The 25,906-nt window shown below is 58.9% G+C and overlaps 3 protein-coding genes across 9 annotated transcripts; 1 reads left to right on the top strand and 2 right to left on the bottom strand.

Annotated features, from left to right (window-relative positions):
• The first annotated feature begins 545 nt into the window (after window positions 1–545).
• On the top strand, window positions 546–12,071 carry PKMYT1 (protein kinase, membrane associated tyrosine/threonine 1). 5 transcript variants are annotated; one of them, XM_043916048.1, is made up of 8 exons: window positions 546–652; window positions 7,966–8,464; window positions 9,033–9,526; window positions 10,177–10,283; window positions 10,416–10,588; window positions 10,672–10,829; window positions 11,620–11,718; window positions 11,798–12,071. In XM_043916048.1, the coding sequence occupies exons 2-8, from the start codon at window positions 8,114–8,116 to the stop codon at window positions 11,907–11,909; spliced, it is 1,494 nt and encodes a 497-aa protein (XP_043771983.1). In that variant the 5' UTR covers window positions 546–652; window positions 7,966–8,113; the 3' UTR covers window positions 11,910–12,071. The 5 variants fall into 5 exon arrangements, with proteins under 5 accessions (XP_043771983.1, XP_043771981.1, XP_043771985.1 ...); XM_043916046.1 differs by lacking the exon at window positions 546–652 and adding an exon at window positions 2,316–2,531; XM_043916050.1 differs by lacking the exon at window positions 546–652 and adding an exon at window positions 2,316–2,531 and having other exon boundaries at window positions 10,672–10,833.
• On the bottom strand, window positions 12,061–15,577 carry PAQR4 (progestin and adipoQ receptor family member 4). The gene is made up of 3 exons (XM_043916051.1): window positions 15,045–15,577; window positions 13,478–13,699; window positions 12,061–13,307 (listed from the first exon to the last, which is right to left on the bottom strand). Exons 1-3 carry the CDS (start codon window positions 15,208–15,210, stop codon window positions 12,874–12,876), a joined length of 822 nt encoding a protein of 273 aa, XP_043771986.1. The 5' UTR covers window positions 15,211–15,577; the 3' UTR covers window positions 12,061–12,873.
• A 1,142-nt stretch (window positions 15,578–16,719) lies between these two features.
• Window positions 16,720–22,282, bottom strand: KREMEN2 (kringle containing transmembrane protein 2). Of its 3 annotated transcripts, none has more exons than XM_043916044.1 (9): window positions 20,978–22,282; window positions 20,622–20,796; window positions 19,572–19,663; window positions 19,349–19,473; window positions 18,995–19,148; window positions 17,909–18,241; window positions 17,715–17,840; window positions 17,551–17,624; window positions 16,720–17,296 (listed from the first exon to the last, which is right to left on the bottom strand). In XM_043916044.1, the coding sequence occupies exons 1-9, from the start codon at window positions 21,069–21,071 to the stop codon at window positions 17,273–17,275; spliced, it is 1,197 nt and encodes a 398-aa protein (XP_043771979.1). In that variant the 5' UTR covers window positions 21,072–22,282; the 3' UTR covers window positions 16,720–17,272. The 3 variants fall into 3 exon arrangements, with proteins under 3 accessions (XP_043771979.1, XP_043771978.1, XP_043771980.1); XM_043916043.1 differs by having other exon boundaries at window positions 17,551–17,629; window positions 20,978–22,263; XM_043916045.1 differs by lacking the exon at window positions 17,551–17,624 and having other exon boundaries at window positions 17,114–17,296; window positions 20,978–22,278.
• Window positions 22,283–25,906: the final 3,624 nt, after the last annotated feature.

Below are 25,906 nucleotides of genomic sequence, written 5' to 3'. Positions count from 1 at the left end.
TTTTCTCTTTTAGTGTTCATACACCCCGTGGAAGTAGGAACTATGATTATTTTCCCCTAAAATGGGGAAAATATGGAAATGTGGAAACAGGCCCAGAGACATGAAGCAACTTACCCACAGTTGCACAGCTTCTGTGGGGGGCAGAGCCCTAAATTCCCTGACTCCGTGGCCTGTGCTATCTGTACTTAACCTTATGTTCTAGCCCTTCCACACTTCCACGGAAAGCACGTTTTGAACTTAAAAAATATATATTTTTAAGTCATTGTGAACTAGACTTTTCAGAATGAGGAAAAGCAACTGAGTCCAGGACTCCCAGAGGTGGGGCTGGCAGAGGGGATGGCAGCTGGAGAGGGAGGGGCCTGCCAGTTCCCTGGGTCTCCTGGGGACATGCCTGGGCTCTTGAGCAGAGATTCAGCCTGAGTGACAGGCGCTGTGACTGCCAGATATGCTAACAAAGGAAGGCACAGGGAGAGGAGCTGCAGCTGGCTGAGGCTCTGGGTCTTGGGCCCAACCCAGGATGCCAGGCCTCCAGTCCCAGTCTATGCCTTGGAGAGTGTTCCCTGAACGTGGACACACCACAGCAATCGGGCAGCCCTGCAGTCCATGGCCTTTCAGAGACGTGGGGACTTGATCCACAAATGAACTAAATAAGGTGGGAAATGAGATCTGACTGAAGGAGGAAACAGAGCAGGATTCCATCTTGGGCCAGACTGTGAACTTTGAGCTATATGCCCAGTATCTATGGAAACGACATACCAACTGGAAAACCAGGTGCCTGGAAGGAAGAGCCCCAGGGCTCTCCAGCGCCTAAAAGAATACCCTAATTATCTGTGTAACTGAATAGAACCATACATTCTATTATGCTTATTGGGGTATGACCACGGCGCTATTGATAACTGTCCACTGTTAACTACCTAGGCTTAAGGCATACGGTCACGGGTTAACTTGGATTGTATCTTTCTTTTTCCTTTGTTCAGACTAGTTTCAGGAAACCTTATACACTTAAGAGTATATAAAGTGAAAGTGAAGTTGCTCAGTTGTATAGACTCTTCGCGATCCCATGGACTATAGCCCACCAGGGTTCTCTGTCCCTCGGATTTTCCAGGCAAGAGTACTGGGGTGGGTTTTTATTTCCTTCTCCAGGGGATCTTCCCGACCCAGGGATCGATCCAAGGTCTCCCGCATTGCAGGCAGACGCTTTACCCTCTGAGCCATCAGGGAAGATTTTCACAAAAACTGGTTGGGGTCCTTGGCTAAGAGCAGACTCTGCCTTGGGCCCGCCAGTGTAATAAACCGCACTCCACTATTTGCATTGTCCTTCTGATTGAGTCTGTTTTCCTGAACGCGTGGATACAACATGACCAGATGGGGAGCCTTGTGGCCTGGAAGACTGACTCCCCTGATCCTGTTAAAAGGATGAAAAGGTCCCATCCGGTGAAAGAAGCAACTCCCAGTCACTAGTTAGGAATCAGCGTCTGCTCTGGCAGTCCTGCTGCTAAGAACTTTAAGGGGATCATCCTATTTGAACCCCCAGCTCCCTGAAGGAAGCGTCATCAGCTCCATTTTTACAGGAGACGGGACTTAACTCCAAAGCTCGGAAAGACCCAGTGCCTCCCCAAGGTCATTAGGCCGAGAAGAGGCTGAGGGAGGTTTAAGCTGCGCCTAAGTCTCAAATCCAAAGACTGGGAAGGGCTGCCTCCGAAGCAGCTGAGGCCTGGAGGCAGGGAGGCTTCATGGAAGAGGCAGAATTTCCTGGTTCATTCTTGTTCGGCGGGTGGAGGGTGTGTTTGTGGCGGGGTGGGGGGGGGGGGAATGGGGGGATGGCAGCCCCATCGCCCCACTGCGGTGCACGGCAGGTAGGAGAGTACAGTAAGCCCCAAGGCACTCGACCGCGACAGAACCGCGGAGGCCGCAGAGACTTCCTGTCCAGCCCCCAAGAGACCGCCTCTTGGGGCTATACCTCAGGGGCAAAAAAAGTGACCGTTCTCTTTATAGACGCAAAAACTAAGCCAGCCCTACGAGGGCCGTGGGGGCCGGCACGGAGGTCTGGTGGTCGGTTGGCGACCCGGGAACCAGGCAGGAGGGACCCAACAGCTGCCTCAGACCCCGCGTGGCGCCTCAGCCTCCAAGCCTCACCGCTTAGCCACCCTCCTCCGCCCCGGGTCGGAGCTGAGGAGACTTCGCGCCTGCGCAATGAGAGCGCTGGGCCGGCGGCGCGGCGTCGACGACGCGCACGCAGGGACGTTGGGGCGGAGCCTCAGCAGGTTGGGTGCCTCTGATAGGCCGCACGGGGAGGCGGTGGGGGTAAGAGGCGTTCCTGGGCGGGGCCTCGAGGCCGGTTTGGAATTTTTGGCGCGAGCTGGGTCCGCGCGCGTTCACGGGCCGTTCCCCCTCGAGAGTCCCCCCCACCCGGGTGTGGGGAGCGGTGGGCCGAAGACCCCGGCCCGCCTGACCGCCCCGAGGGCTCCCGCGCCTTCCGCCGACCCGGAATCTGGGACTTTGCTGAGCTGCGCCCCGCCCACCCGCCTCAGGTGAGCCCACGCCCAGCCCTGAAGGGACCGGAAGGGATCGCCCTCTCCTCCCTTCTGCCGCCTCGCGAACAACTCTTAGTCCCCCTGACTGGCCTTCCTTGGATCTGCCTCACCCCCAACCCCTTCCCGCCTCGCTCCTTACCCCTCCGACAGCCCCAGCCCTCCCTGGGCCAACCCTACCCCATTGCTCAGCCCTCCCTGGGCCCCCTCTGCCGCGGGCGGCTCCGCCCACTTCCCCTCTAAAAGCTCCTCCCTCCTTCGCGGGGTCTCCCTATCCCCTTTCTGGGAGCCCCTTACCCCCGGCGACTACTCCTCCATTACTCATCCTCCCCAGGAAAAGCTCCTCCCCCGTGACAGCAGGTCTGCTCCACTCTGTTCGTCAGGGTTTCCCCACGCCCACGGAGGTGAATCAGCTTCGGTCCTGCCCTGGAGAAACTCACAGTCTAGTGCGGTAGACCGTGGTCAGCAGATGGCATTTAACCTAGTGAGAGGGTGAGGCCCCTGAAAGGTCATCCCGGCCTGGCCTCTGCTTGGGGCCGCCCTGGATTCTCCGGGAGCCCCAGCCTCTCCTCCCTCCCCCACCCCACCCCACCCCACCCCACCCCCAAAGCTGTTTGGCCATGCCAGAATGTTTAAGTACTCTGGGATGGTGTGAGAATTGGTTTAGGGCCTGGAGGCTGTACTTTGAACGAGCATACTATGGGGTCCTGACACCCTGGTCCCTCACTTTGAGAAGCTCTGATAGGATTCCTGAGATGGATAGAGGCAGAAGGAGCGTCCCCACAGGCTGCAGGGTGAGTGCTCCATGCAGGCCCTCGCGGGGTCCCTCCCCTCACCCCTCACTTACCCAGGCACTGGAGCACACCCTCAGATGACGGCTCCCTCCAGTTTCAGTTATCGACTCACCCCCCTGTGCTGAGTATGCACACTTTTGATACACTGTGGCTCCTCTCAAGATTAGACTCTTCTTTTTTTTTTTTTCCTTTTTTCTTTCAATTATAACATTATAGCCACACAATAGCCCTTTCTGCTCCAACAGAAAAGTCATTTATACCCATGGGACCACTGTCTTTTGTGTATTCTTTCAGTTACTACCCAGAGCATTATATAACACATACTGAGGGATCTGTGTGCCAGATGCTAGACTAAGCCTTCCATGAAGCCAGCATTACAGGTCCACAAGCCCCTGAGTCCAGGTGTGTTTCCTGGACTAAGTGTCTAAATTCTAAAATGTCTCCAATTTTAGAAAGCTAATAGGGTGCATGTAACATATGTAACGGGCTTCCATCATAGCTCAGTTGGTAAAAAATTTTACCTGCAATGCAGGAGACCCAGGTTCAATCCCAGGGTCGGGAAGATTCCCTGGAGAAGGAAATATCAACCCACTCCAGTATTCTTGCCTGGAGAATTCCATGGCCAGAGGAGCCTGGAGGGCTACAGTCCATGGGGTCGCAAGAGTCGGACACAACTTAGCAACTAAACCAACCAACCAACCAACGTATGTAACACCACCCATTCATTCATCTGGGGCATCATCTCATAATCAAATGCATTAGTATTTCTATACGAATATTTACACTTAGAAGGAAAAATAGGCTGGGTCGGATTTTTCTTCTAAATGAGTATTGCATGTAGACACCCAGTTGTCCCAGCACCATTTATTGAAAAAATTATTTCTTTCCTACTGAATTCTTTTGGCACCCTTGTCAAAATCAATCAACTCTAAGTTTGAGGGTTTATTTCTGAACTCTCAATTCTATTCCACTGATCTTCATGTCCATTCTTACATGAAGGGGGTGGGGCGTTTTCAGTAATGAGTCATTTTCCTCTTGCTACTCCCAAGATTTTCCCCTCATGTTTGGTTTTCAGCACTTTTGATACTGTGTGTGCATATCTGCATTTATCTTACTTGAAGTTCATTGAGCTTCTTGGTTATTATTTTTACAATCACATTTGGGAAGTTTTAATCCATATTTTTCTAGCTCCTTCTCTTCTCTGGTGTACCCATCATGCATATGTTGGTTCACTTTGTTGTTCAGTCACCAAGTTGTGTCTGACTCTTTGAGACCCCATGAACTGCAGCACATCAGGCTTCCCTGTTCTTCACTGTCTTCACATCGAACTGATGTCCATTGAGTTGGTGATGCTATCCAACCATCTCATCCTCTGCCGCCCCCTTCTCCTCCTGCCCTTGATCTTTACCAGCATCAGGGTCTTTTCCAGTAAGTCAGTTCTTCTCATCAGGTGGCCAAAGTATTGGAGCTTCAGCTTCAGCACCAGTCCTTCCAATGAATATTCAGTGTTGATTTCCTTTAGGATTGACTGGTTTGATCTTCTTGTAGTCCACGGGACTCTCGAGAATCTTCTCCAGTACCACAGTTCAAAAGCATCAGTTCTTCAGCACTTAGCCTTCTTTATGGTCTAACTCTCACATCCGAACATGACTACTGGAAAAACCATAGCTTTGACTATATGGACCTTTGTTGACAAAGTGATGTCTCTGCTTTTTAATATGCTGTCTAGGTTTGTCATAGCTTTTCTTCACTTAATGTTATCCTATATTTCTCTGCAGCTTGTTTCCCTTTTCTTCATTTGGTCTTCAGATTGCATAATTTCTATCAATCTTCAAGTTCACTAATTATTTCTTCTGCCAGTTCAAATCTACTTTCAAACCCCTTAGGTGATTTTTTTCATTTCAGTTACATTGTACTTTTCCAATTCTGCATTTGCTTCTTTTATAATTTCTATCTCATTATTGATATTCTCTACTTAGTTGAGATGTCATCGTGTTTACTTCAAGTGTGGCTTCCTTTAGTTCTCTGCACATTATTCATAGTGGCTTGCTTCATTGATTTTTCTAAAGCATGGATAACAACAAACTGGAAAATTCTTAAAGAGATGGAAATACCAGACCACCTCACTGACTTCTGAGGAACCTGTATGGAGGTCAAGAAGCAACAGTTAGAATCCAGCATGGAACAATGGACTAGTTCAAAAGGAAAGAAATACCTTAAGGCTATATATTGTCACCCTGCTTATTTAACTTATATGCAGAGTACATCATGTGAAATGCTGGGCTGGATGAAGCACAAACTGGAATCAAGATTGCTGGGAGAAATATCGATAACCTCAGATATGCAGATGATACCACCCTGATGGCAGAAAGTGAAGAGGAACTAAAGAGCATCTTGATGAGAAAGAGGAGAGTGAAAAAGCTAACTTAAAACTCAACATTCAAAAAACTAAGATGGCATCCAGTCTCATCACTTCATGGCAAATAGATGGGGAAACAATGGAAACAGTGACAGACTTTATTTTCTTGGGCTCCAAAATCACTGCAGATGGTGACTGCAGCCATGAAATTAAAAGACGCTCCTTGGCAGAAAAGCTATGACCAACCTAGACAGCATATTAAAAAGCAGAGACATTACTTTGCCAACAAAGGTCCATATAGTCAAAGTTACGCTTTTTCCAGTAGTCCTGTATGGATGTGAGAGTTGGACCATAAAACTGAGTGCCGAAGAATTGATGCTTATGAACTGTGGTGCTGGAGAAGACTTTTGAGAGTCCCTTGGACTGCAAGGAGATCAAACTAGTCAATCCTAAAGGAAATCAACCCTGAATATTCATGGGAAGGACTGATGCTGAAGCTGAAACTCCAATACTTTGGCCACCTGATGCGAACAGCTGACTCATTAGAGAAGACCCTGATGCTGGGAAAGATTGAGGGCAAGAGGAGAAGGGGATAACAGAGGAAGAGATGGTTGGATGACATCAGTTTGAGCAGGCTCTGGGAGATGGTGAAGGACAGAGACCTGGTGTGCTGCAGTCCAGGGGCTCGCAAAGAGTCAGACACAACTGAACAACTGTGAAGTCTATCTGTTAAAGACATCTGCTGTGTTTTTTTCCTGTGTATGGGTCACACTCTCCTATGTGTTTACATACTTTGTAATTTGTTGTTGAAAACTGGACATTTTAGATTGGTTCCTCACTCTGCACCTGGGGGCTTGGGATTATTTGCTTGTTCGTTTAGTGACCAGTTGGACCACAACAGTGATGTCTCTTTCCTCTGCAATGTGAAGCCTTTGACTTTGCTCCTCGGAGGCCCTGGCCTTGGGTCTGTGCACAGTCGCCCTGGGACACTAGTGGTTTTAGGGGTGCTCTGTTTGTCTCTTCCCTGATCATAGCCAGCTGTCAGGCCCTAGCAGTTGCTGGCTGATTGCTCTATTGTTTTTGACAATGCCCTGGAGCATCAATTGCTCCACAGACTGATCCAATCAAATTTGGACTTTAAAGGGGTATCTTTGGAGTTCCAGACTTAAGGTTTGTTCTGACCCCAGGAAGCCTCATTTTAGCTATGTCTTTCCCCAGTTCTCTCTGGTACACTAGCTGGCCTGTGGTTCAGCCAATAGCAGTAATGGAAGTACCAGCCTCTTGCTAATTGCTTATTGGCAAATCCTCCATTGATTTTGAGAGTACCTTTAGGCTTGAACTTCTCATACTCTGCTACTAGTCAGGTCAGTTTTTTGCAGAGAGCGCTTTGGAGCTCTCTGTTTCCTGACCTGCCTCTCCCCTGGGCAGAATCTCTGAGCTGGGGGCACGGACAGTGCAGCCTGTCTCTGAATATCACTGCTGCCTGAGAGTGGAGGCAGTAGCCCCTGGCCTTCTTGGCTGGCCTTTGCTAGTGTGGCATCTTCTCCTGAGGAATGAGCTGGGACTTGAACTACTGGGCTCCTGTATTGCAGCTTCCTGCAGCTCAGTTAGAGCTTCTGCCCCATGAGTGGCTGGTGAAAGAAGGGAGCCCCAGTTTCTCTGCTACACTCAGTGGAAGCTTAGTCTCTGCCACATGGAGCTGGAAAGAAACCCCACTAACTGAGTTTTAGCAGCTCAACTACAAAAAAGTAAGGAAGAAAGACATTTGGAATTCAGACTTTCTTTTTTCCTTTGGAATCGGAGATAAGGGATAGTGGGCCTGTGTTAATATTTCTAACTTACAGTCTCGGAAGAGATTGGACTTTTTTTTGTAAGTTTTAATTTTTTTTGTTTTTGTTTTTGGCCATGCCGCAGGAGCCTGGCAGGCTACAGTCCATACAATGGCAAGGGGTCGGACACAACTGAGTGACTAAACACAGCACAGTACATGTGGCTTGGGAGATGTTAGTTCCCTGACCAGGGATTGGACCCTGGGCCAGGGCGGTGAAAGTGCCAAGTCCCAACCACAGGACTGCCAGGGAATTCCCAAAGGTTGGATATTTTAAGGCTAAACCAGGCAGGGCTGTGCACACAGGTGGTCTGGCTTCAGAACCTGCCTTGGTTAACCTCTGTCGGACTGTGGGAGCCTCCGGGACAGGACGCTGTGGTTTTCATTTTCAGTTTGTGTTTTTCTACCCTGGGGGATGTGGCAGCGCATTCATTTGTATACCTTTTCCTGCAGGTGCTCAAGGTGCCGCGGCCTCCATGCCTAAAGCGGAGCGTGTGTGTGGTGTCGATGCAGCTGTCTTCTGCAGCCTCTTTGGGGCCACAGGACCAAGCGCCATTTGAGTGACACTCTGTACTCTGCTCCCGGGCTGCCTGTGCTGGACATGCTCATGCCCGCCGAGGGCACCCCGCCACCCCTGGGTGGCACTCCTGTCCCAGTCCCAGCCTACTTCCGCCATGCAGAGCCTGGCTTCTCCCTCAAGAGGCCCAGGGGGCTCAGTCGGAGCCTCCCGCCCCGGCCCCCTGCCAAGGGCAGCATCCCTGTCAGCCGCCTCTTCCCTCCTCGGACCCCAGGCTGGCATCAGCCCCACGCCCGGCGGGTGTCGTTCCGGGACCAGGCCTCCGAGCCCCTGCAGAGCCCCGGGTATGATCCAAGTCGACCGGAGTCGTTCTTCCAGCAGAGTTTCCACAGGCTCGGCCGCCTGGGCCACGGCTCTTATGGGGAGGTCTTCAAGGTGAGTTGGTGACAGCTCTGTAGGTCTGTCTGGGGTCCCTCCCCCCGCATCCAGGGTGGGATGGTATCCAGGGAGCCTGCTCCCCACCTCTCCCCTGACGGCCCCCCTCACAGGCTGGCAGGCTCCCCTCAGTGCTGGACTTGGCTGCTTTCTCATACCCCCCTACACAGGCCCCTCTGAGGCCCCTCAGTACACACTCACCCCTTGTCCAGAGCCTGGCACGCCTTGCAGTGGCTCCCGCCTGCCATCTCCTCCTGCCCGGAGCCTGCCGTCTGGGGGTCTTGGCAGCTCCACCTGGCCCCTGAGCCAGAACCACCGCCACCGCCCCCCGCCCCCCCCGCCATCTCTCTCCAGCCTCAAGCATTCAGGCAACTCCTCCATGCCACCTTTTGTTCCTTAAAATATATTTTCCAATCATGTATATTTCCTTTAAAATGTAGTTTTCCTTACACAAGTACTACACGAAGACAATTTTGTTAAAAAGTACAAACAGAAGCCCCTAGGTCAGCTCTCCGTTCTGAACCGAACCTCGGGCTGGTCCCGGGTGGTTGTTCCCCCTCCCTTCCAGGTGCGCTCCAAGGAGGACGGCCGGCTGTACGCAGTGAAGCGCTCTATGTCGCCGTTCCGAGGCCCCAAGGACCGGACCCGCAAGCTGGCCGAGGTGGGCGGCCACGAGAAGGTGGGGCAGCACCCGCGCTGTGTGCGGTTGGAACAAGCCTGGGAGGAGGGCGGCATCCTATACCTACAGACGGAGCTGTGTGGGCCCAGCCTGCAGCAGCACTGCGAGGCCTGGGGCGCCGGCCTGCCCGAGGCTCAGGTCTGGGGCTATCTGCGGGACACCCTGCTGGCCCTGGCCCACCTGCACGGCCAGGGCCTGGTCCACCTGGATGTCAAGCCTGCCAACATCTTCCTGGGGCCCCGGGGCCGCTGCAAGCTGGGTGACTTCGGGCTGCTGGTCGAGCTGGGCGCGTCAGGAGCTAGCGAGGCCCAGGAGGGAGACCCCCGCTACATGGCCCCCGAGTTGCTCCAGGGCTCTTACGGGACAGCGGCAGACGTGTTCAGGTGAGGGCTGGGGGGAGGGGGGCTTCCTGGTGGGTGGGGCGTGGTCAGCAGAGGGACACCAGCCCAGCCCGGAGTCAGGAAGACTTGGTCTCAGGCCGGAAGACCCTGCCTCAGGGGCAAGAGGGTCTGGAGGGCTAGGCTGTCTAAGCAGAGAAGCTTTCGGAGCCACCTTACGTGATTCACTGGCCTCCTCACCACACCTCCCTGGGAGAAACCGTATTACTCCATTTACAGGGGAACAGACAGCAGATGGAGAGACTTCCCCAAGTCCACAATTAGCAGGCGGTGAAGCTGGGCCTGGACCAAGCGCTGGGTTCCAAGGTCCACGCCAGTCACCCCTGCCCTGCCTCTGACAGTAGCATCTGGTCACATCAACAGGAGGAGGAGAGCCTCACTGTTAAATCACTGTTAGCAACCAGAGTGCCAGTCCCGTGAGGGCGGGGGCTGCTGGAGGGACTCACCACAGTGGTGTGTGGGCCATGCTGGCCCGGGGGTCCACGCTCCACGAAGTGGTTCCCGTCATCAGCCCCTCCTCCCCCAGGGCCCTGGCTCACAGTGGAGGCCAGCAGCCCTCTCCATGGGGTCAGCCCAGGTCGCTGGGTTGTGCGTCTCACAGCCCTCCCCGCCCCCCTTCTGTCCCTGTCCCCCAGCCTGGGCCTCACCATCCTGGAGGTGGCGTGCAACATGGAACTGCCCCGCGGTGGGGAGGGCTGGCAGCGGCTGCGTCAGGGCTACCTGCCCCCTGAGTTCACCGCTGGTGAGTCGGGGGGCAAGGGCTGGGGGGCTGTCTGCCGCTGGGAGGACAGGCTCTGTGGGTCGGGGCGGCTGTGGTGGCAAGGGGCTGGGAGGCGCAAGGCCCCATCCCTGACCTGGCCCTGCCTGGGGACAGGCCTGTCCTCTGAGCTGCGTTCCGTTCTCGTCACGATGCTGGAGCCTGACCCCAACCTGCGGGCCACCGCTGAGGCCCTGCTGGCCCTGCCCGTGCTCAGGCAGCCACGGCCCTGGAGCGTCCTGTGGTTCATGGCCGCCGAGGCCCTCAGTCGAGGCTGGGCCCTGTGGCAGGTAAGCGGGGAGGGTGACAGGCCGCCTGGCTCCGCTCCCCGCCCAGGGCCTGCCCGGCCTCCCCTGAGCCCGTGTCCCTGCAGGCCCTGCTCTCCCTGCTCTGCTGGCTCTGGCACGGGCTGGCTCACCCCGCCAGCTGGCTGCAGCCCCCGGGTCCGCCGGCCACCCCACCCGGGTCGCCGCCCTGCAGCCTTCTCCTGGACCGCAGCCTCTCCAGCACCTGGGGCGACGACAGCATAGGGTGGGTGAGGACTCGGGAAGGGCGGCTGAGGGCAGGGTGGGGGGGACAGCCGTCAGCACGGTGAACGGGGAACGCACCCACAAACCTGGCCCCCTTCAAGCCCAGGGAAGGAAACCAAGGCTGGTGGGGGTGTGGCCTGGCCTAGTTTGAATGCAGTTCTTTCTAAACTCGGTGCGTGGAGCAGGGTCTGTACCGAGCAGAGAACTGGCAGCCTCCCAGCGAGGGTGCTGCCACTCTGAGGGGCTGTGCGGGGCCCACCGCACTGCTGAGAGGCAGGCGGTGCAGCCCCCACCCCCGCAGATGCCACCGGCACCCAAGGACAAGGCGTCGTCTTTCCTCTGGGGCAGAAAACCCGCAGCGCCTGGCGAGCCCCTTCCCTGGGGGGAGGAATTCCTTAGTCCCAGGTGCCTGATGGCCAAGTGACAGGCCGTAATTAAGAAACTACTGCAAAGGAAACCACATGCTCGGGGCAGGCAGTTCTCAGGAGGGTTCACGCCATCACCCATGGGAGCACATTATAGCAGACAGCCTGCCAGATGAGCTTCATTTACCACAAGGTCATTTCAGAGTCAGCTCAGTCAGAGCCTCCGTGCTGTAAGGGACAGAGGTGGCCTTTGTGTGCGGTCAGGTGGACTTTGGAAACTGTCAAAGCGCTTCTTTCAACATCCACCGCACACCCATTGTCTGGCACTGGCCCCCGCCTGCATCAGGCGGATCCCACCAGGGACAGGTGGGCGTTGCTGCCCCGGTGCCCTCCCCCCACAGCCTGCTCGTCTTGACCCCCATGCAGGCCCTCACTGTCTCCAGAGGCCATCCTGGCCAGGGCTGCCGGCAGCACCTCCACCCCCCGCAGTGGCTCCCCTGCCCCCCGGAGCAGGCACCCACCGAGGTGAGCTGGCCCAGGGTCCTGGGGTGGGAGGGGGCGGCTCTTGGTCCTGAGTCATTTCTCTGTTCTTCCTGCCCCCCAGGGATGCTCTGGACCTGAGTGACATTGACTCAGAGCCCCCTCGGGGCACCTTCCCTGCCTTTGAACCTCGGAACCTCCTCAGCCTGTTTGAGGACTCCCTGGGCCCAAGCTAAGCCCACAGGCCCAGGCTCAGCGCTTTTAACCTCTTAGCCCCTCCCTTCCATCCTCCTGGAGGCTGGGGTCCCTGTGTGGACTCCAGTGGTCCCTTCTGCCTGGCTGTGTCTAATAAAAGGTATTTGAATCTTGGGGCGCACCCAAGCTTGCTTGTGTGGCAACACAGTGCTTCCTGCACCCTTTTATTGACGTCGCCTAGGGCCTGAGGCCCCTGGGACAGGCTGAGCTCTGCTGCAAGTCCCCAAGCCCCAGGCCAGCAGATGAACTGGGAGCCACCGACTGTGTGGGGCAGAGTTCCTGAGCAGGTGTGTCGCTGGTGGGCAGGTCAGTTGTCAGAGCACTCACTTAAGGTGGAGGGTGGGCCCTCAGCCCAGAAGGGCAGGGTCCAGGGCCGGCCAGTGCTTTAGGTCTCTCTGCCAGTTGCCTGGAAAAAGCAGCAGCTGACCTCCTGCTCCTAGGTCCAGGGGTGAGTCTAGTCCTGATGCCCAGACCCCTCAATCCACAGTCTCCAGACAGAAGGGAAAACCGGCGGGCGAACGTCGGGCTGCTGGGAGGGCTGGCCTACAGGGCGGATGGACAGAGGCCATGAAGCAAGGGCAGGAGGCTGGGCAGCCGTGAGGAGCCTTAAGTGAGGTTCCGAGGAGGCCCAGGGTGAGCGATGGCTCTGGGCTGGCAGGATCACAGCTATCCCTTTGGCTCAAATCTCAGAAGTCACAGAGGGTAATCGGAGGCCCAGAGAAAGGAAGGTTGCCTTTCAACCTAAGCAGTAAGACTAAGTTCCCTGGAAGAAGGCAGGCAGGGCCACTGGAGCTCCAAGGTGTGAGTAGCAGCAGCTAGTCCACAGGGAAGATGGGATGAACGGACGGAGGCCCCTGCCGGGAAGTCCCGTTTGCGAAGCGTCCAGGGAGCCATCCCCTTGCAGGCCAGCGGAAAGCATGGCGCCGTTGGCCCTAGAAGCCTGGCTCAGTCTGGGAGGCAGGTGTGCCGGGCGGCCCAGAGCAGGTCGGGCACGACGCCAGCGTGCAGCTGGAGGATGGAGCCCACGCTGAGCAGGTGCATGATCTGGTGTGAGTTACCCCAGTAGTCGAAGCGGCCGGGTACCCAGCGCTCCGGCAGGCGGGCCACGTTCACCAGCCCCCCAAGCAGTGCCAGCGCGTCCATGCGCAAGTAGCAGCGCAGGGAGCCTGGAGCCCCGGAGCCCAGCCCTGCTCCCCGGGCCCCGAACACCAGGAGGCGGGCGCCGGCTTGCCAGCCAAAGGCGCGGAGCCGGGCACTGGTGGAGGGGGCGGTGAGGGCCCGCCAGCCAGCCACACCCGACAGCAGGGTGTAGCCCAGCAGGGCAGCGGGGCGCAGCCAGGGCCGGCAGGCCAGGGTGCAGTGGATGATGGGCAGGGCCCCTGCGCAGAGGAGAGAGGCGGGAGAGGGCACGTCAGTCCGTGGGTCCACCTGCCCTCTTGCTTCCAGATTTCCTGACTCCTGCCCTTTCTACCCAGGGCTCACGTGAGTGGACCCGACCCCCAGCTCCCGTCCTTCAAGCCCCCCGCCCCCCACCCCCCGCCCTGCTCACCGAGAGTGTTGATGAGGCAGACCCCACACATATCCAGGGCAAGGAGCCGGGTGTACACAGGGCTGCCCCCTTTGTGGCACATGAAGAGGTGATAGAGCACAGAGCCTGCAGGGGGGGCCAGGCAGGCCACACAGTGTGTGCCCCACAGCCAGCCATCCTCGCCCAGCTGACCCCAGGGCATGGTCATGGGCAGCAGCACCAGGAAGCCCAGCAGGGCCAGTCCTGGGGGAGGGAGACAGTTTTCCATCAGACACCTTCACACTGAGGACAAGGCATGTCCCCAAGGAGGCCCCAGTCCAGAGACAGCACGGCGGGGTGAGCGCAACACAGGTCCAGAGAAGGCTGTGGGCCAGCTGCTGGCCAGCCCTGGGCAGGGGCAGGCCCTGGGCTTCTGATCACTTGATTTAGCAGAGCTCACAGTAGTTCTGGGAAGGACAGGCCTTTATCCACACTGACCAGTGAGGAAACTGAGTCCCCGCCCCAGGTGACCCCAGCAAGGAAGCAAGGGAAGCAGCACAGAGCCCAGGCAGCCCTGACCCCAGAGCTGCGCTCACCCTTGTGGCGGGTTCCCTGGAAAGCAGGGGCCCCCACCCCCAAACCTGACTTCAGCAGGAGTCAGGAGGCATGACCCCAAGCTGAATTCTGAACAGGACATTTTGGCAATGCTAACATGCCAGGGCCGCTCTGCCTGCTCTTCCCAACCCCTGTGCCCTCTCTCCAGAAGTGACCAGACAAATGGAGGGCCTTTCTATCGTCTAGAGGCGAGGCCAGGGAGGAGGCTGAAAGAACCTGCTCTGTCTCCTACCCCAGCACCTTTTTGGGGAGCTCCATGCCTCCCAGCCCAGGCCTTCAGGGCCATTCCTACCACTTCTTGCAGGCACTTTGGCATTGCCTTCACAGGAGTCAAAGTTCAGCGCCCGCGGGCTGGGGCCGCTGACTGCCCACTCTTAGCGGGGCCTGGCCAGGCCACAGTCCCCCCAGGGAGCAGGTAGGAAGGCCAGGCCCAGCGCACTCAGGGCCCCTCTCTCAGCCGCCTGCCTGCCGCCTGCCGGGGCAGGCCAAGGACGGGCAGGCCTGTGTCAGCAACGGACGGTTCGGCGGGGCAGCGGAGGAGGGGCCCCACTCCTGCGAGGGGAGGAAGGAGCCGCCACCAGGCGGAGCCCCGCGGCTGGGCGGCTCGGGCAGGGGCCGCAGGGCCGCCGGGCCTGACTTCCTCTCTTGGGCCCCTCCTCGGCACCCATCTCCGGGATGGGTGCTGGCGGGAGACGGTGCCAGGGCGCAGGGATTACGAAGCGGCCGGACACCAAGCTCCTTCTTCCCAGGGCTCAGAAGGATTAAGCGGACTGGGTCCCCCACTCAGCTTCCCTCGCCTGCCCCTGGGGCCCCGCCGGGGGTGCAGAAGCGGGTAGCGACGTCCGGGACAATGGCAGCTTTGTCACTGGGGCTCCTGGCCGTGCCAGGGCCGGGACAGCCCAGGACCTGGGCTCTGGGGCTCTCCTCGGCCTTTGGGCCGCGGCCCCAGCGCGGACAAGGCTGCCGCGGAATGGGGGTGCGGGGCGCGGCTCACCGTGCGTGTAGATGTTGCCCAGCTCGTTGTGCATGTAGAAGAGGCTACGAAGGCAGCCCGAGCCGCTGCTGGCCGGCCGGTAGCCAGTGAGCACGAACTTGTTAAACTGCAGGTGAGGCGGCGAGCTGGCCCAGTCCAGCAGGCGCGGCCCGGCCAGGAACGCCATGGCCCGGTCCAGCGCGGTCGGTCCGCGTTCCTCTGCCCCCCCCGGTCTCCTCAGTGGGCCCGCCGCACCGGGAGCCTAGTCCCCGCGCCCGCCCACCTCTCAGGGCTCTGTCCGCGCACGCGCTGGCCCGGGGGTCCCGGCCCGCGCCCCTCCCGCGCTGCGCACGCGCGGGCCTGGCGACCCCACGCTGGGGCGGAGGCCGGGGACACGCGGGGCGCCGGAGCGCAGTGCGGCCCGCTCCGCTGGGGCAGGCGCTCTGTAGGGACAGCTTGTGGCGGCGGCGGCGGCGGCCAGTTTTCTCTTGGCTGCCCGGAGGACGGGCGCGGCCGGACACGGGAGGGGACGCCAGGCTCCGCCCCAGCTGCTCGCCCCCGTCATCCCGCCCAGGGTTTCGCGCTCCGGGCTCCTGACGTTGCAGCTGCGAGGGCCAATGGGCGCGGCCGGCGGGGAGGTTCCTCCAGCGGCCGCTCAGGCCTTCACCCTCTTAAGCATAATTTTTTTCGGTCCCAGTCTCACTTGCATGGGGTGCCTGTTGGATTGGGACGCGACGTTCTGAGTCCCGGTGGCTCTGCCAGAGTGAGCCGGGAGCCTCGCGTTCCCTTGCAGTGCGCGCCCGGGCTTTCCGCGCGAGCCCCAGGGTCGACCCACCCTTGGGCATTCACCCTCCGGGATACAGCCCTGCCATCCTGCCCCGTCCCCACAGCCCGGGCTCTGTCCAAGGTGCTGCCGGCCCGGGACTTTCGGACGGGTCAGGTCTAGAGCCTGCGCGCCACAACTCCACGGGTGATCGCTCCACTCGCACGACTTCCCCGGAGTGCAGCAAGGCGCGCCAAGGTGGCTGGGCCTCTAAGGGTGTGCCTGACTTGCCCTGTGCCCTCCAGTGAGGACCTGACCTTGGGCCAGGATTCTCTTAGCGTGTGTGTGTGTGTGTGTGTGTGTGTGCGCGCGCGCGCGCTCAGTCGTGTTTGACTCTTTGCGACCCTTTGGATTGTAACCCGCCAGGCTCCTCTGTCCATGGAATTTTTCAGGCAAGAATACTGGAGTGCGTGGCCATTTCCTCCTCTAGGGCTCTTCCCCACCCAGGGATCAAACCCGCATCTCCTGCGGCTCCTGCATTGCAGGCGGGTTCTTTCCTCGCTGAACCATGAGGGATGGGCGAAACTGTTGAAGCATATTGCACCCCGCTTAGGACCGGCAGGAAACAGTGAAGTAGAGAAAGGAGGAAATAAGGGAAGAAAGTTCAGTATTTCCCCCACCCCTACCCCCGCCCCGCAGGGTTCATTCTAAATCAAATCCACGAAGGTGTTCCTTCTTCCGCCTTCTCCTCCTCCCCTTCTTCAGGATCCCGCCCATTCATCCTTCCGCCTCCTCGGTTTCTCCATCTTCTGCGTCCCAGGCGGTTACAGGAAACTCTTCCCGTGGAACGCCCTTAATTTGCACACAACCAGCCTAGGCACAGTACCTCGTTAACATAGCTCCTCCCGCACATAACAATTTCCGGCGCCCTGTACCAAAACAGATCCTTTATTCAAAGTCTGTGGTTGGTCTTATGACCACTTTTGTTGACCTCTTACATTTCACTTTGATCGGTAGTCCAGAACTACCCCAAGCAGGGCTCAAAGACCCGCGAACTGAGGTCTAAGAGGAAGGGAAGCAGAATTCCTCTTGTCCTTTGGCCTTGACCATCCGGACCCCGAGGGTCAGGTCAAGTTCTCAATAATAGTAACAGATGCTTCCTGTCCAACGTCTGGCCTCCTTGAGATGACTAGAGCTGCCCTCAAAGGAGCAGAAGGCCAATGCAGACAGAGGGTGGCATAGGGTCTGCGGAGTCCATCAAGCCGCAGGAGGATCCAGTGGACCCTAGGGGTCCCCGAGTCAGAGAGCAGAGATGAGTGAACGCAGGGAACTCTGGCTGGAGGCGCTCAAGGGCCGGTAACTCGCGGTTAAACCCTCAACCTGGGGGTCCCCGGGAGGACAGGGCAGGGCCACCCCTCGAGGCCGGCGGTACCAAACGGCCCAGCTTCTTGTGGGGTCCCGGGAAGGCCTCAACGCTGGGGGCCCTTTACTCGGAGCCAGCAGGCAGCCCCTAGAGAGGGAGCAGACGTCAGCCGAACCCTTCAATCAACCTCACCTCCAGCACCTTGCTTCGCCTGTGATCCCACACGGGACTCCCTGTGTGGACCCAAGGCCTCGTCCCTCAAGAACCCAGGAGTTCCGTCCAGCCCCTTTCCCATCGTGTACTCTAGCGTCCCAGAAGGCCCTCCACGCCCCGGGGACACAGGGGCGGGGCGACAGGCTCCCCGCCGGCTCCGCCCTCAGGCCCCGCCCCAGAGCGCGCACCGTCCGCGCAGCAGGCGCAGCAGCGACAGCACCAGCAGGAGCAGCACAGAGACGGCCGTCACCGTCGAGAAGACCTGGGCTGCGAGCACACGAGGGCGGTGAGCACGGGGCTTGGAAGGGCCTGACCCCCACAAACTCGCTCCCGCCTCCCACGCCCGTCTCACCCCCCATCGAGGCCGCTGGAGCGCCAGGCCCTGGGCTGCAGCTCACGTTGGCCCCGTCGAGGGGCGCTGCGGGGGTCTGAGTCGAGCCCTCGAGGGGCGCCAGGTCGGCGTCGGCGTCCTGCAGCCCTGCGGAGACGGGTGTGAGACCGGCCAGCTAAGTGGAGGACCCGAGGCGGGGTGGGGAGTGGCCTCACCGCGGTAGGTGAGCGCGAAGCCCTGAGCGTGGCCTCGCGCGTCGCTGCGGAAGGTGAGCCGCAGCGCGGCGGCGCGCAGGCGCAGAGGACCCGGCGGCGGCGGTCGGGCGCCGTCGAAGGCGCGGAGCAGGCTGCCCGAGGCGGCGTCGCGCAGCTCCAGCCGGTCACGCGGGTCGGCCAGCTCGAAGAGGCGGAAGGCGAGCTCCAGCGCGGCGCCCGGAGGGGCCAGCACCCAGCTACAGTTACGATCCGGCCCGTACTCGTCCGGGAAGTCCGGGGAGTAGATGACACCCTGGGGTGCGGTCCAGTTCCCCTGGCAGGAGCCCACGGACACTGTGGGCGGGGCCGGCGGTCAGAACCCGGAGGCCCGCGGGCTCCTCCTTCACGGGGGCGGGGTTCTATGTAGAAGCCCCGCCCCTTCCCCGCTGAGCCCGGATCACCGGACCTTCTTCCATCCCAAGTTCAGCCCAGTTAGTTCCGTCCTCCAGCCCCATCCAACCCGTTCTAATCAAACCATTAGTCCCCTCCTCTAGTCTTCCCTGGTGGCCCAGATGGTAAAGAATCTGCCTGCAATGCGGGAGACCAGGGTTCGATCCCTAGTTTGGGAAGGTCTGGAGAAGGAAACGGCAATTCACTCCAGTATTCTTGCCTGGAGAATCTCATGGACAGAGGAACCTGGCAGGCCACAGTCTGGGGTCACAAAGAGTCGGACACGACTGAGTGACTAACAACAACAACTAGTCTTGATCTCAAACCAACTTACCAGGCTCCTCTGTCCAAGGGATTTTCCAGGCAAGAGTACTGGAGTGGGTTGCCATTTCCTTCTCCATCCTTCCTCTAGTCCAACCCCTTCTAATCAAGCCATTAGTCCCCTCCTCTAGTCTTGCCCTCAAACAATTCCTTCATCTAGTCCCGCCTGAGCCCCAGACCCCTGACCCTCAGGTTCAACCCAGTCCCCTCTTCGGTCCAGTCCTCAACCTAATCCCTTAATCAGGCCCTGTCCTCAACCCATGCCTTCCCTTCCCAGATACCTCCCCCTGTGACTCTTCCCCTCACCCAGGCCCCTCATCCCTGCCCACTCCTCACCCTCATAGATGCCCAGGCGCCCATCACCGCCACACAGCTGGCCCGGGTGGCCAAAGCAGATCTGGTCACAGTCGGTGGCAGGAGCTGGGCGTCCTCGGGCCAGGTCACTTTCAGAGCCACAGAAACAGGCATAGCCGGCCTCCACGCCCGCCAACTGGGAGCACAGACTGGGTGACCCCCCAGACAGGGGCTGGGGGTGGGGGTGGAGTGGTGGGAGCCAGGGATCGGGGTTGGAAGTGGGAATCAGGGCTGGAGGTTCGGAAATCAGCGTCAAGGTTTGGCCTCAAAGTTGGATGTTAATTTGGGTTCTGAGGTCAAAATCAGGGGTCACTGGTCTGGGCAGGTGGGCAGTACCTGGTAGCCCTTCATGCGGCAGAAGCGAAGGCACACCTGGACTGTGAGCTTTGTTGAGGTGCCGCTGGGCCCGCTGAGGGCTGGAGGTGCCCCAGAGTCCATGAAGCAGCCCAGGTACCCAGGCACTGAGGGGGCAGCAGGGTCAGGCTCAGTGTGGGGCCTGCAAAAGCGAACTCCACCCGGGCAGCCCGGCCGTCCCCATCGTCCAGCCCGGCCCGCTCACTGTGACACGTGGGGATATCGCAGTAGCGCCAGTAAATGCCCTCCTCTGTCTCGGCCACGTAGCACCATGGTTGCACGTCACCGTCTGGGTTACTGCAGGCCCAGGAGAAATGGTTGGGATATTGTCATCCCAAGAACCATGAATTTCAGGCCCTGACCCACGGCTTATTCGCAGAATGGCCACTGTGTGTGTTAGAGTAAATCCTGGTTTGCCCACCAGAATGGATGTCGACTTCCCAGTGCATGGTGGGAAGTCATTAAAGGGGCCCTGGGGGGCTGATTTTAGGTCTTCAGCTGTTGCTCGGACATGACTTCATGTATGAGGACTTCGAGGCCATTTGTGTTCACCCCCACTCAGCCCTGGGCCTCAGCCACTGTCCCTTGTTTTGGAACCCTGCTTTAAAGCAGACATGATGAGCCCTAAGCTTTGTGGTTCAGCAGGGAAGTGCCCTCCCACTTAGCTCAGTCCCGGCCGCTTCAGACCACAGCTATGGCTCTGAACCTCCAATCCCTCGGTCACCGCTAGGAGACGTCTCTCAAAGGAGCTGAACGCTAAGAGCCCGGCCCTCACTCTAGAGCTTGCCCTCTGATTAGGCCCCATCCTCATGGGCGCCTTGGTGCCCAGGTCTGACCTGAGGCTCTGCAAAAAGTTGGACTCCTAAGGCCTGACCCAGGTCAGAAAAGGTTTCCACTCATCGCTTAGGCCCCGCCCTTAGGTTCTTAAGCCGATTCATTGGAAAAGATCTTGATGCTGGGAAAGATTGAGAGCAGAAAGGGGCAACAGAAGATGAGATGGTTGGATGGTATCATCGACTCAGTGGACGTGAGTTTGAGCAAACTCGGAGAGATAGCGAGGGACAGGGAAGCCTGGTGTGCTGCAGCCCTTGGGGTCGCAAAGAGTCAGACATGACAGCGAATGAACAACCAGGCCCTCCGGATGGCTCCTGGGCCCGCCCAGCGGAGACCTCCGCTCCGCCCACGCCGCGGCCCGGCCCCGGGACAACGCCCTCAACCCTGCACCGGCCCCGCCCCGCGCAGGCCCCGCCCTCACCGGCAGAAGTTGTGCGCGCCCAGCCCCCAGCGGCCCTGGGGGTCGCTGGCGCTGCTGTAACTGTGCTGCTGCGTCTGGTCCCAGTAGAGGCACGGGCGGCCGGCCCCGCGCGGGCCGGTTCGGTTCTGGTGGCCGCGGTAGTCGGCGCCGTTCACCTGGAAGCACTCGGACAGGCCTGCGCGCGGACGGCGGGGCCTGAGGCTGACCCTCGCCCAGACCTTCTCCCCACCCTCCGAGGGCTGTTCGACTAACGCCTCCACCTGCTCTGGCCCCTCGTGAGCCGGGCAGCCGGGTTCTAGGCGCGCAGGCCGAGTTGGGAGTGCGGCCCTCGGTCCACTCTCCGCGCCGGGACTCACCTGGGCTCTGCAGGCTCCCCGCCGATGCCCCGCGTGGCGGCAGCAGCCGGAGCAAGAGGAGGAGGAGCAGGGCCTTGGGGGGCCGTGTCCCCATTGCCCCCAACCGAGGAGAGGTCGCTCTGGCCCGCGCAAGGCCCTCGGCGCCCCCCGGGTCGCTCCAGGGTCTCCCAGGCGTCTGCGGAGGGGGGCGTTGTCCTCTGACAGTCCGTACTCGTCCCGCTCTGGGTCTGGGGCGAGACGATGGGAGGGCGGGGGAGTATCGCCCAGGGGTATCTGCCTCCTAAAGTTTCTGGCCTTGAAGGCGTCTCTCTGCCCCGACCCAACTGGGAATTTACCCCGGGGGGGCGATCTCAGGCCAGGGACGTTTCCGGCCTCTGCTTCTCTGGGCTTGGGGTCCTGTTTCGGCTTCCACACCCGTCCCCTCCCGCTGCGCCTAGCTCTCTAAGTCTCCCTCGCCCAGGTCTCTAACGCGCCGGCTCCTGCCCCCCTCGCGTCCCTCCCCCCTGGGTCCCTCCCTCCGCACCCCACCCCCCCGAGGCCGGGAAGCCCCGCCCGAGACTGGAGCCGAGGCAGCAGGTCCAGACGCCTCCCACGCCCGTCCCCCATCTCCGGGACCCTCAGAGGCCCGGCGTGCGCCTCCCCGCCCTTCCCCCTCCCCGGGTCGGTGAAGATTCGGGTGGGAGCGTGTGCAGGAGGACTGGCCGGGCTGGTGGACAGAAGGACCCTAACGGGGGAGATACAGGACCGTCTCCCGAGGCCACATGTCCCGGGACTCGCCAGCGTCCCCCGCTCACAGCCAGCCTTGAATGAAGTGCGCGCGCTCTCCCACTCAGTCACCATTCATGGTGAGACGCTCACACGCGCACCGCCTTTGGATCTTCACGCCTCTCCCTTCCCGGGTCCCGACGCCTCCGGCCTCGGGAAGCGTCACTCCCGGCCCCCTCACCCGCCCGACAGACTGGAAGGGTGGACTCTCAGCCCGGGACAGGCAGGGGCAGCTGGTGTCTGGGGAGGAAGGCAGCTGCGCCCCTGGTCCCAGCCTGTCCCCTCCTCGCCTCCTCCTCCTCTCCCCAGGACCCCCGGCCCGGGCTCGCAGCGCAATGGAATTCCCCCAGCGGTGCCCCCCCACCTGGCGGGGGAGGGGGAGGGGAGCAGGCCCAGGCAGGCGTGGGGGGAAATTCCCCGCCCCCTCCCCCTGGGCCCAACTCCTCCGAGTCCTCTGATCTCCCAGCAGCGCCCGCCGGCTGCCCCCAGGGCTTGGGGGGAGGCCAGCGCAGGTGCGTGGGAGAGCGCGGCGGGGAGGGAGGGGAGGGGGAGGAGATGGGGGGGCCCAGAGCCCCAGTCGCCCAGATGTCTTGCCCCTCAGTCCAGCCTCCCAACCCCTCACCAGACCCCACCTTGCTGCCCAGCTTGGAAGGACCTATCTCCGCGCTGTCAGTATGCACACTCCCCCTGTCTCTCCTGGAAGACTGGGGGCAGCAGAGAAGATTCTAGGAAACCCAGAGTGCTGGTGGTGGTGGGACCCCTGAAGACCTCTGCTTGGAAGTCAGTCCCTCAGGCTGGGGGGCTTCCCAAGTGGTACTAGTGGTAAAGATCCTGCCTGCCAACGCGGGGGACAGAAGAGAGGTGGGTCTGATCGCTGGGTCTGATCCCAGGGTCAGGAAGATCCCCTGGAGGAGGGCAGGGCAACCCACTCCAGTATTCTTGCCTGGAGAATCCCATGGACAGAGGAGCCTGGCGGGCTACAGTTCCCGGGGTCAGAGTCATGACTGAAGCGACTTAAGCACATTCACACACATGCTGGTTGGGGGGGGAGGTGCATGTGTCATGCTGGGGTGGCGAGCATTCTAAGAAGCTGGCTGGCTGAGACTGGAGGCCAGCGCCCTGGTTGCCTCCTGGGGGATCCCTTTCACCTCCCAGTTTCCTGGCCCTGCTGAGCCCTGGACGGGGGTCTCACTGAACAGGTGAACCCAGTTAAGGAGGGAGCAGTAACACCCATCGACCTGGGCCCCCTTCTCTCTTTTGCTTGTGAGCTTGGGGGCCGCCTTGGCTCCGTGGTGTTGTCCTAGGCTCTGGCCTGGGCCATGGCTGGGGCAACAGGGTTGCAGGGAGAGCCTCACTCTCAAGGGTCACATGAGAAGGGCGAGGTGGAGGACAAAAGACCACAGGGACTCCACATGCAGAAAGAGGGTCAGCACTACAGGAATGAGTTCTGGCCATGAGGCATGAGAGGGGGAGTGACGTCTCTTACTCTCAATACTCAAAGTAATAGCCGGGATCAATAGCATTGTTATCACTGGGGAGAAATGCAGAATTCAGAAATGTAGATTCTCATGCTCCACCCCTAATCTCCTTCATCAGAACCTTCATTAAGCTCCCCGGATCTTAAAGTTTGGACTGCACGGATGTAAAGCCCTGCCAGGTCTGGCCTTCAAGCAGCCTCAGTTTCTAACTCCTTCATTCACCAACTGAATGGAGAGGATACTTAGGGCCCAGGGCAGGGGGGATGGAGCTGGATTCCCGAGTGACCTTATACAAGGAGCCTGCCAACCGGAAGTATCAGCATGGGGCTCTGCGTGAGTGAAGACATAAACGTCTATGTATTCAGCCACTGAGATCCGGGCCTTGCTTGTTATAGCAGCTGGCGCAACTTAATATACATCCTCTCACCCTCACCCAGTTCTTGTCTCCAGGGCTGCTTCCTACTGAGAGCAGGCAGGGAGAATGTTCTGTGTTTCTCGTTGAGCTTCTGGTGCCTTGTTGGCTGTCTTGGCATTCCTTGGCTTGTAGAAGCCACCCATCACCCCGATCTCTGCCTTCATCTTCACATGCGTCTCTCTGTGTGAGCACCTGTGTCCAAATTTCCCCTTTTAATAAGGACAGCAGCCATACTGGACTAGGGACCACCCTAGTTTGACCCTGTCTAGACTAATCACATCTGGAGTGATCTATTTCCAAATAAAGTCACATTCTAAGGTTCCATGGCTTCCCTGGTGGCTCAGATGGTAAAGAATCTACATACAATGCAGAAAACCCAGGTTTGATCCCTGGGTTGGGAAGATCCCCTGGAGAAGAGAATGGCTACCCACTCCAGTATTCTTACCTGGAGAGTTCCATGGACAGAGGAGCCTGGCAGGCTACAGTCCATGGGGTCACAAAGAGTTGGACACAACTGTGTGACTAACACTTTCACTCATGGAGGTTCTAGGGCTTAGGATTTCTACATGTGAATTTCGGGAGGACACACGTCAACTCATAACATCTCTTGTCCCTGTCCCTTTGCCATCCTTGCTGCCATCTCCCTCATCTGGGTCACCACCATCTCCTACTTGGACTAATCACTCTCTCAGTTGAGGTCCAGTGTCCCACGGTTTCCAGGAGCAGCCTCTCCAGCAGCCAGAGTCTTTTTTTGTTGGGAGCGGCTGAGGAGCCATTCTCGGGCCTCCAGAGCCCTGAGGGGGCCAGTGGCCGGGCAGTCATGAGAGACTGCCCTCTGCAGAGCTGTGGTGCGGTTGTGGCCTGAGGCTGGCAGCTGTCCCAGCCTTCAGAGACTTCCCTGGGTACCTCTTGCTTCTGGTCCTTGAACCAGGTAGTCATACCTGATATGGACACCCAGGACAGAACACCTGGGACAGGTGTTGTGTGATGGGATTGCAAATCAACCCTGAATATTTCCTGGAAGGACTGATGCTGAAGCTCCATACTTTGGCCACATGATGCGAAGAGCCGACTTGTTGGAAAAGACCCTGATGCTGGGAAAGATTGAGGGCAAGAGAAGAAGGGGGCAACAGAGGATGAGATGGTTGGATGGCATCACTGACTCAATGGACATGAGTTTGAGTCCACTTGTCCACTCTCTGATCTCACATTTTTAGCCTCCAGCACTGTGAGAAATAAATGTCTGGTGTTCAAGATTCTCCCCTCCCAGTCCAGTTTATGGCATAATTACGGCAGCTTGAGCAGACTTAAACACTTGGATTCCCCAAATTCTCCCAGCACCGGAGGAAGGAACCCCATCAACCTGAAGACACAAGGAAACTGGTAGAGACAGTGTTGACTGCTGGATCTGGGGTTTCTTTTTGGAATGATGAAATGTTCTGGAGTTAGAGGTGATGGAGACCCTACCCTGTGAATATACTAATAGCTATTGGACCACACACTTGAGTGGGTGAGCTGGATGTTATGTGGATTATATCTCAATAAGGCTGTTACTGAAAAGAGCCTGACCACTGGCGAAACATGGGGACAAGAGGGACTGTGTCAAGGATGGCCCTGGGTTTCTACTGTGGTGGAGCCATCAGAGGAGTGGAAGACAGTCTCCTTTGCTCCCTGCTCGGCTGGTGACCATGGGAGACCCGGGGCCAAGGTCCTGGAGGCAGCAGGACACACAGGCTTGGTTGCAGAAGGGGGCTGGAGCTGCATGCTGACAAACCGTGAACCCTGAAAGTGGCTGGGCAGAGAGGGCTGAGGTCCAGTCCCCAGAGCCAACCACCTTGCGGATGGGTTGGCCCAGGGCCGAGGGGCCCTTGAAGGAGGTTGGGGGGGGGGGGTGTGGAGAGCCTGGGGGTTGCTTTCAGGTCTGCCAGGATCAAGGAGGGGCAGTCAGTGCAGGAGAGCGAGCTCTGACTGATTTTAGTGAGTCTTGGTGCCACCATGCTGGAGCCATCTCGATGGAGGACATGGGGGCAGGAGGCTGGGCCAGGCTGGTGGGCGGGCTGGGCTGGGAGAAGCGTTTCAGCGATGCTCGCCTCACACCCTCAGGGGCAGGACTCGGGGCGGGAGCCCCTAGAGCCCGCCGCTGCCCCATCTTTAAAATTTGGGTTCCGTGTCGGTAGTTTCCCTTCTCCTTATGAACTTTTACTTAAAATTTCATAATTGAGAGGTTGTTGTGCCATCGTCCAAAGGAACACAGTAATACTCTACCAGCTC

Source organism: Cervus elaphus, chromosome 10, assembly GCF_910594005.1.
Source record: "Cervus elaphus chromosome 10, mCerEla1.1, whole genome shotgun sequence".
Lineage (NCBI taxonomy): Eukaryota > Metazoa > Chordata > Mammalia > Artiodactyla > Cervidae > Cervus > Cervus elaphus.
Note: the sequence above shows the minus strand (reverse complement) of the source record. Positions and strands in the feature narration are given on the sequence as shown.

What these genes read in the sequence shown, in the direction of transcription:
- PKMYT1 (XM_043916048.1), top strand. Translation starts at nt 8,114, where the DNA reads ATGCTCATGCCCGCCGAGGGCACCCCGCCACCCCTGGGTGGCACTCCT. An exon ending in CTTATGGGGAGGTCTTCAAG is followed by an intron (nt 8,465 to 9,032) that starts GTGAGTTGGTGA and finishes CCTCCCTTCCAG; the next exon opens with GTGCGCTCCAAGGAGGACGG. An exon ending in ACAGCGGCAGACGTGTTCAG is followed by an intron (nt 9,527 to 10,176) that starts GTGAGGGCTGGG and finishes CCTGTCCCCCAG; the next exon opens with CCTGGGCCTCACCATCCTGG.
- PAQR4 (XM_043916051.1), bottom strand. Translation starts at nt 15,210, where the DNA reads ATGGCGTTCCTGGCCGGGCCGCGCCTGCTGGACTGGGCCAGCTCGCCG. An exon ending in GGGCAACATCTACACGCACG is followed by an intron (nt 13,700 to 15,044) that starts GTGAGCCGCGCC and finishes TCCCTCCCCCAG; the next exon opens with GACTGGCCCTGCTGGGCTTC. An exon ending in CTGCCTCATCAACACTCTCG is followed by an intron (nt 13,308 to 13,477) that starts GTGAGCAGGGCG and finishes TCCTCTGCGCAG; the next exon opens with GGGCCCTGCCCATCATCCAC.
- KREMEN2 (XM_043916043.1), bottom strand. Translation starts at nt 21,071, where the DNA reads ATGGGGACACGGCCCCCCAAGGCCCTGCTCCTCCTCCTCTTGCTCCGG. An exon ending in GCCGCATGAAGGGCTACCAG is followed by an intron (nt 19,149 to 19,348) that starts GTACTGCCCACC and finishes CTGTGCTCCCAG; the next exon opens with TTGGCGGGCGTGGAGGCCGG. An exon ending in GCGCCTGGGCATCTATGAGG is followed by an intron (nt 18,242 to 18,994) that starts GTGAGGAGTGGG and finishes CCCCGCCCACAG; the next exon opens with TGTCCGTGGGCTCCTGCCAG.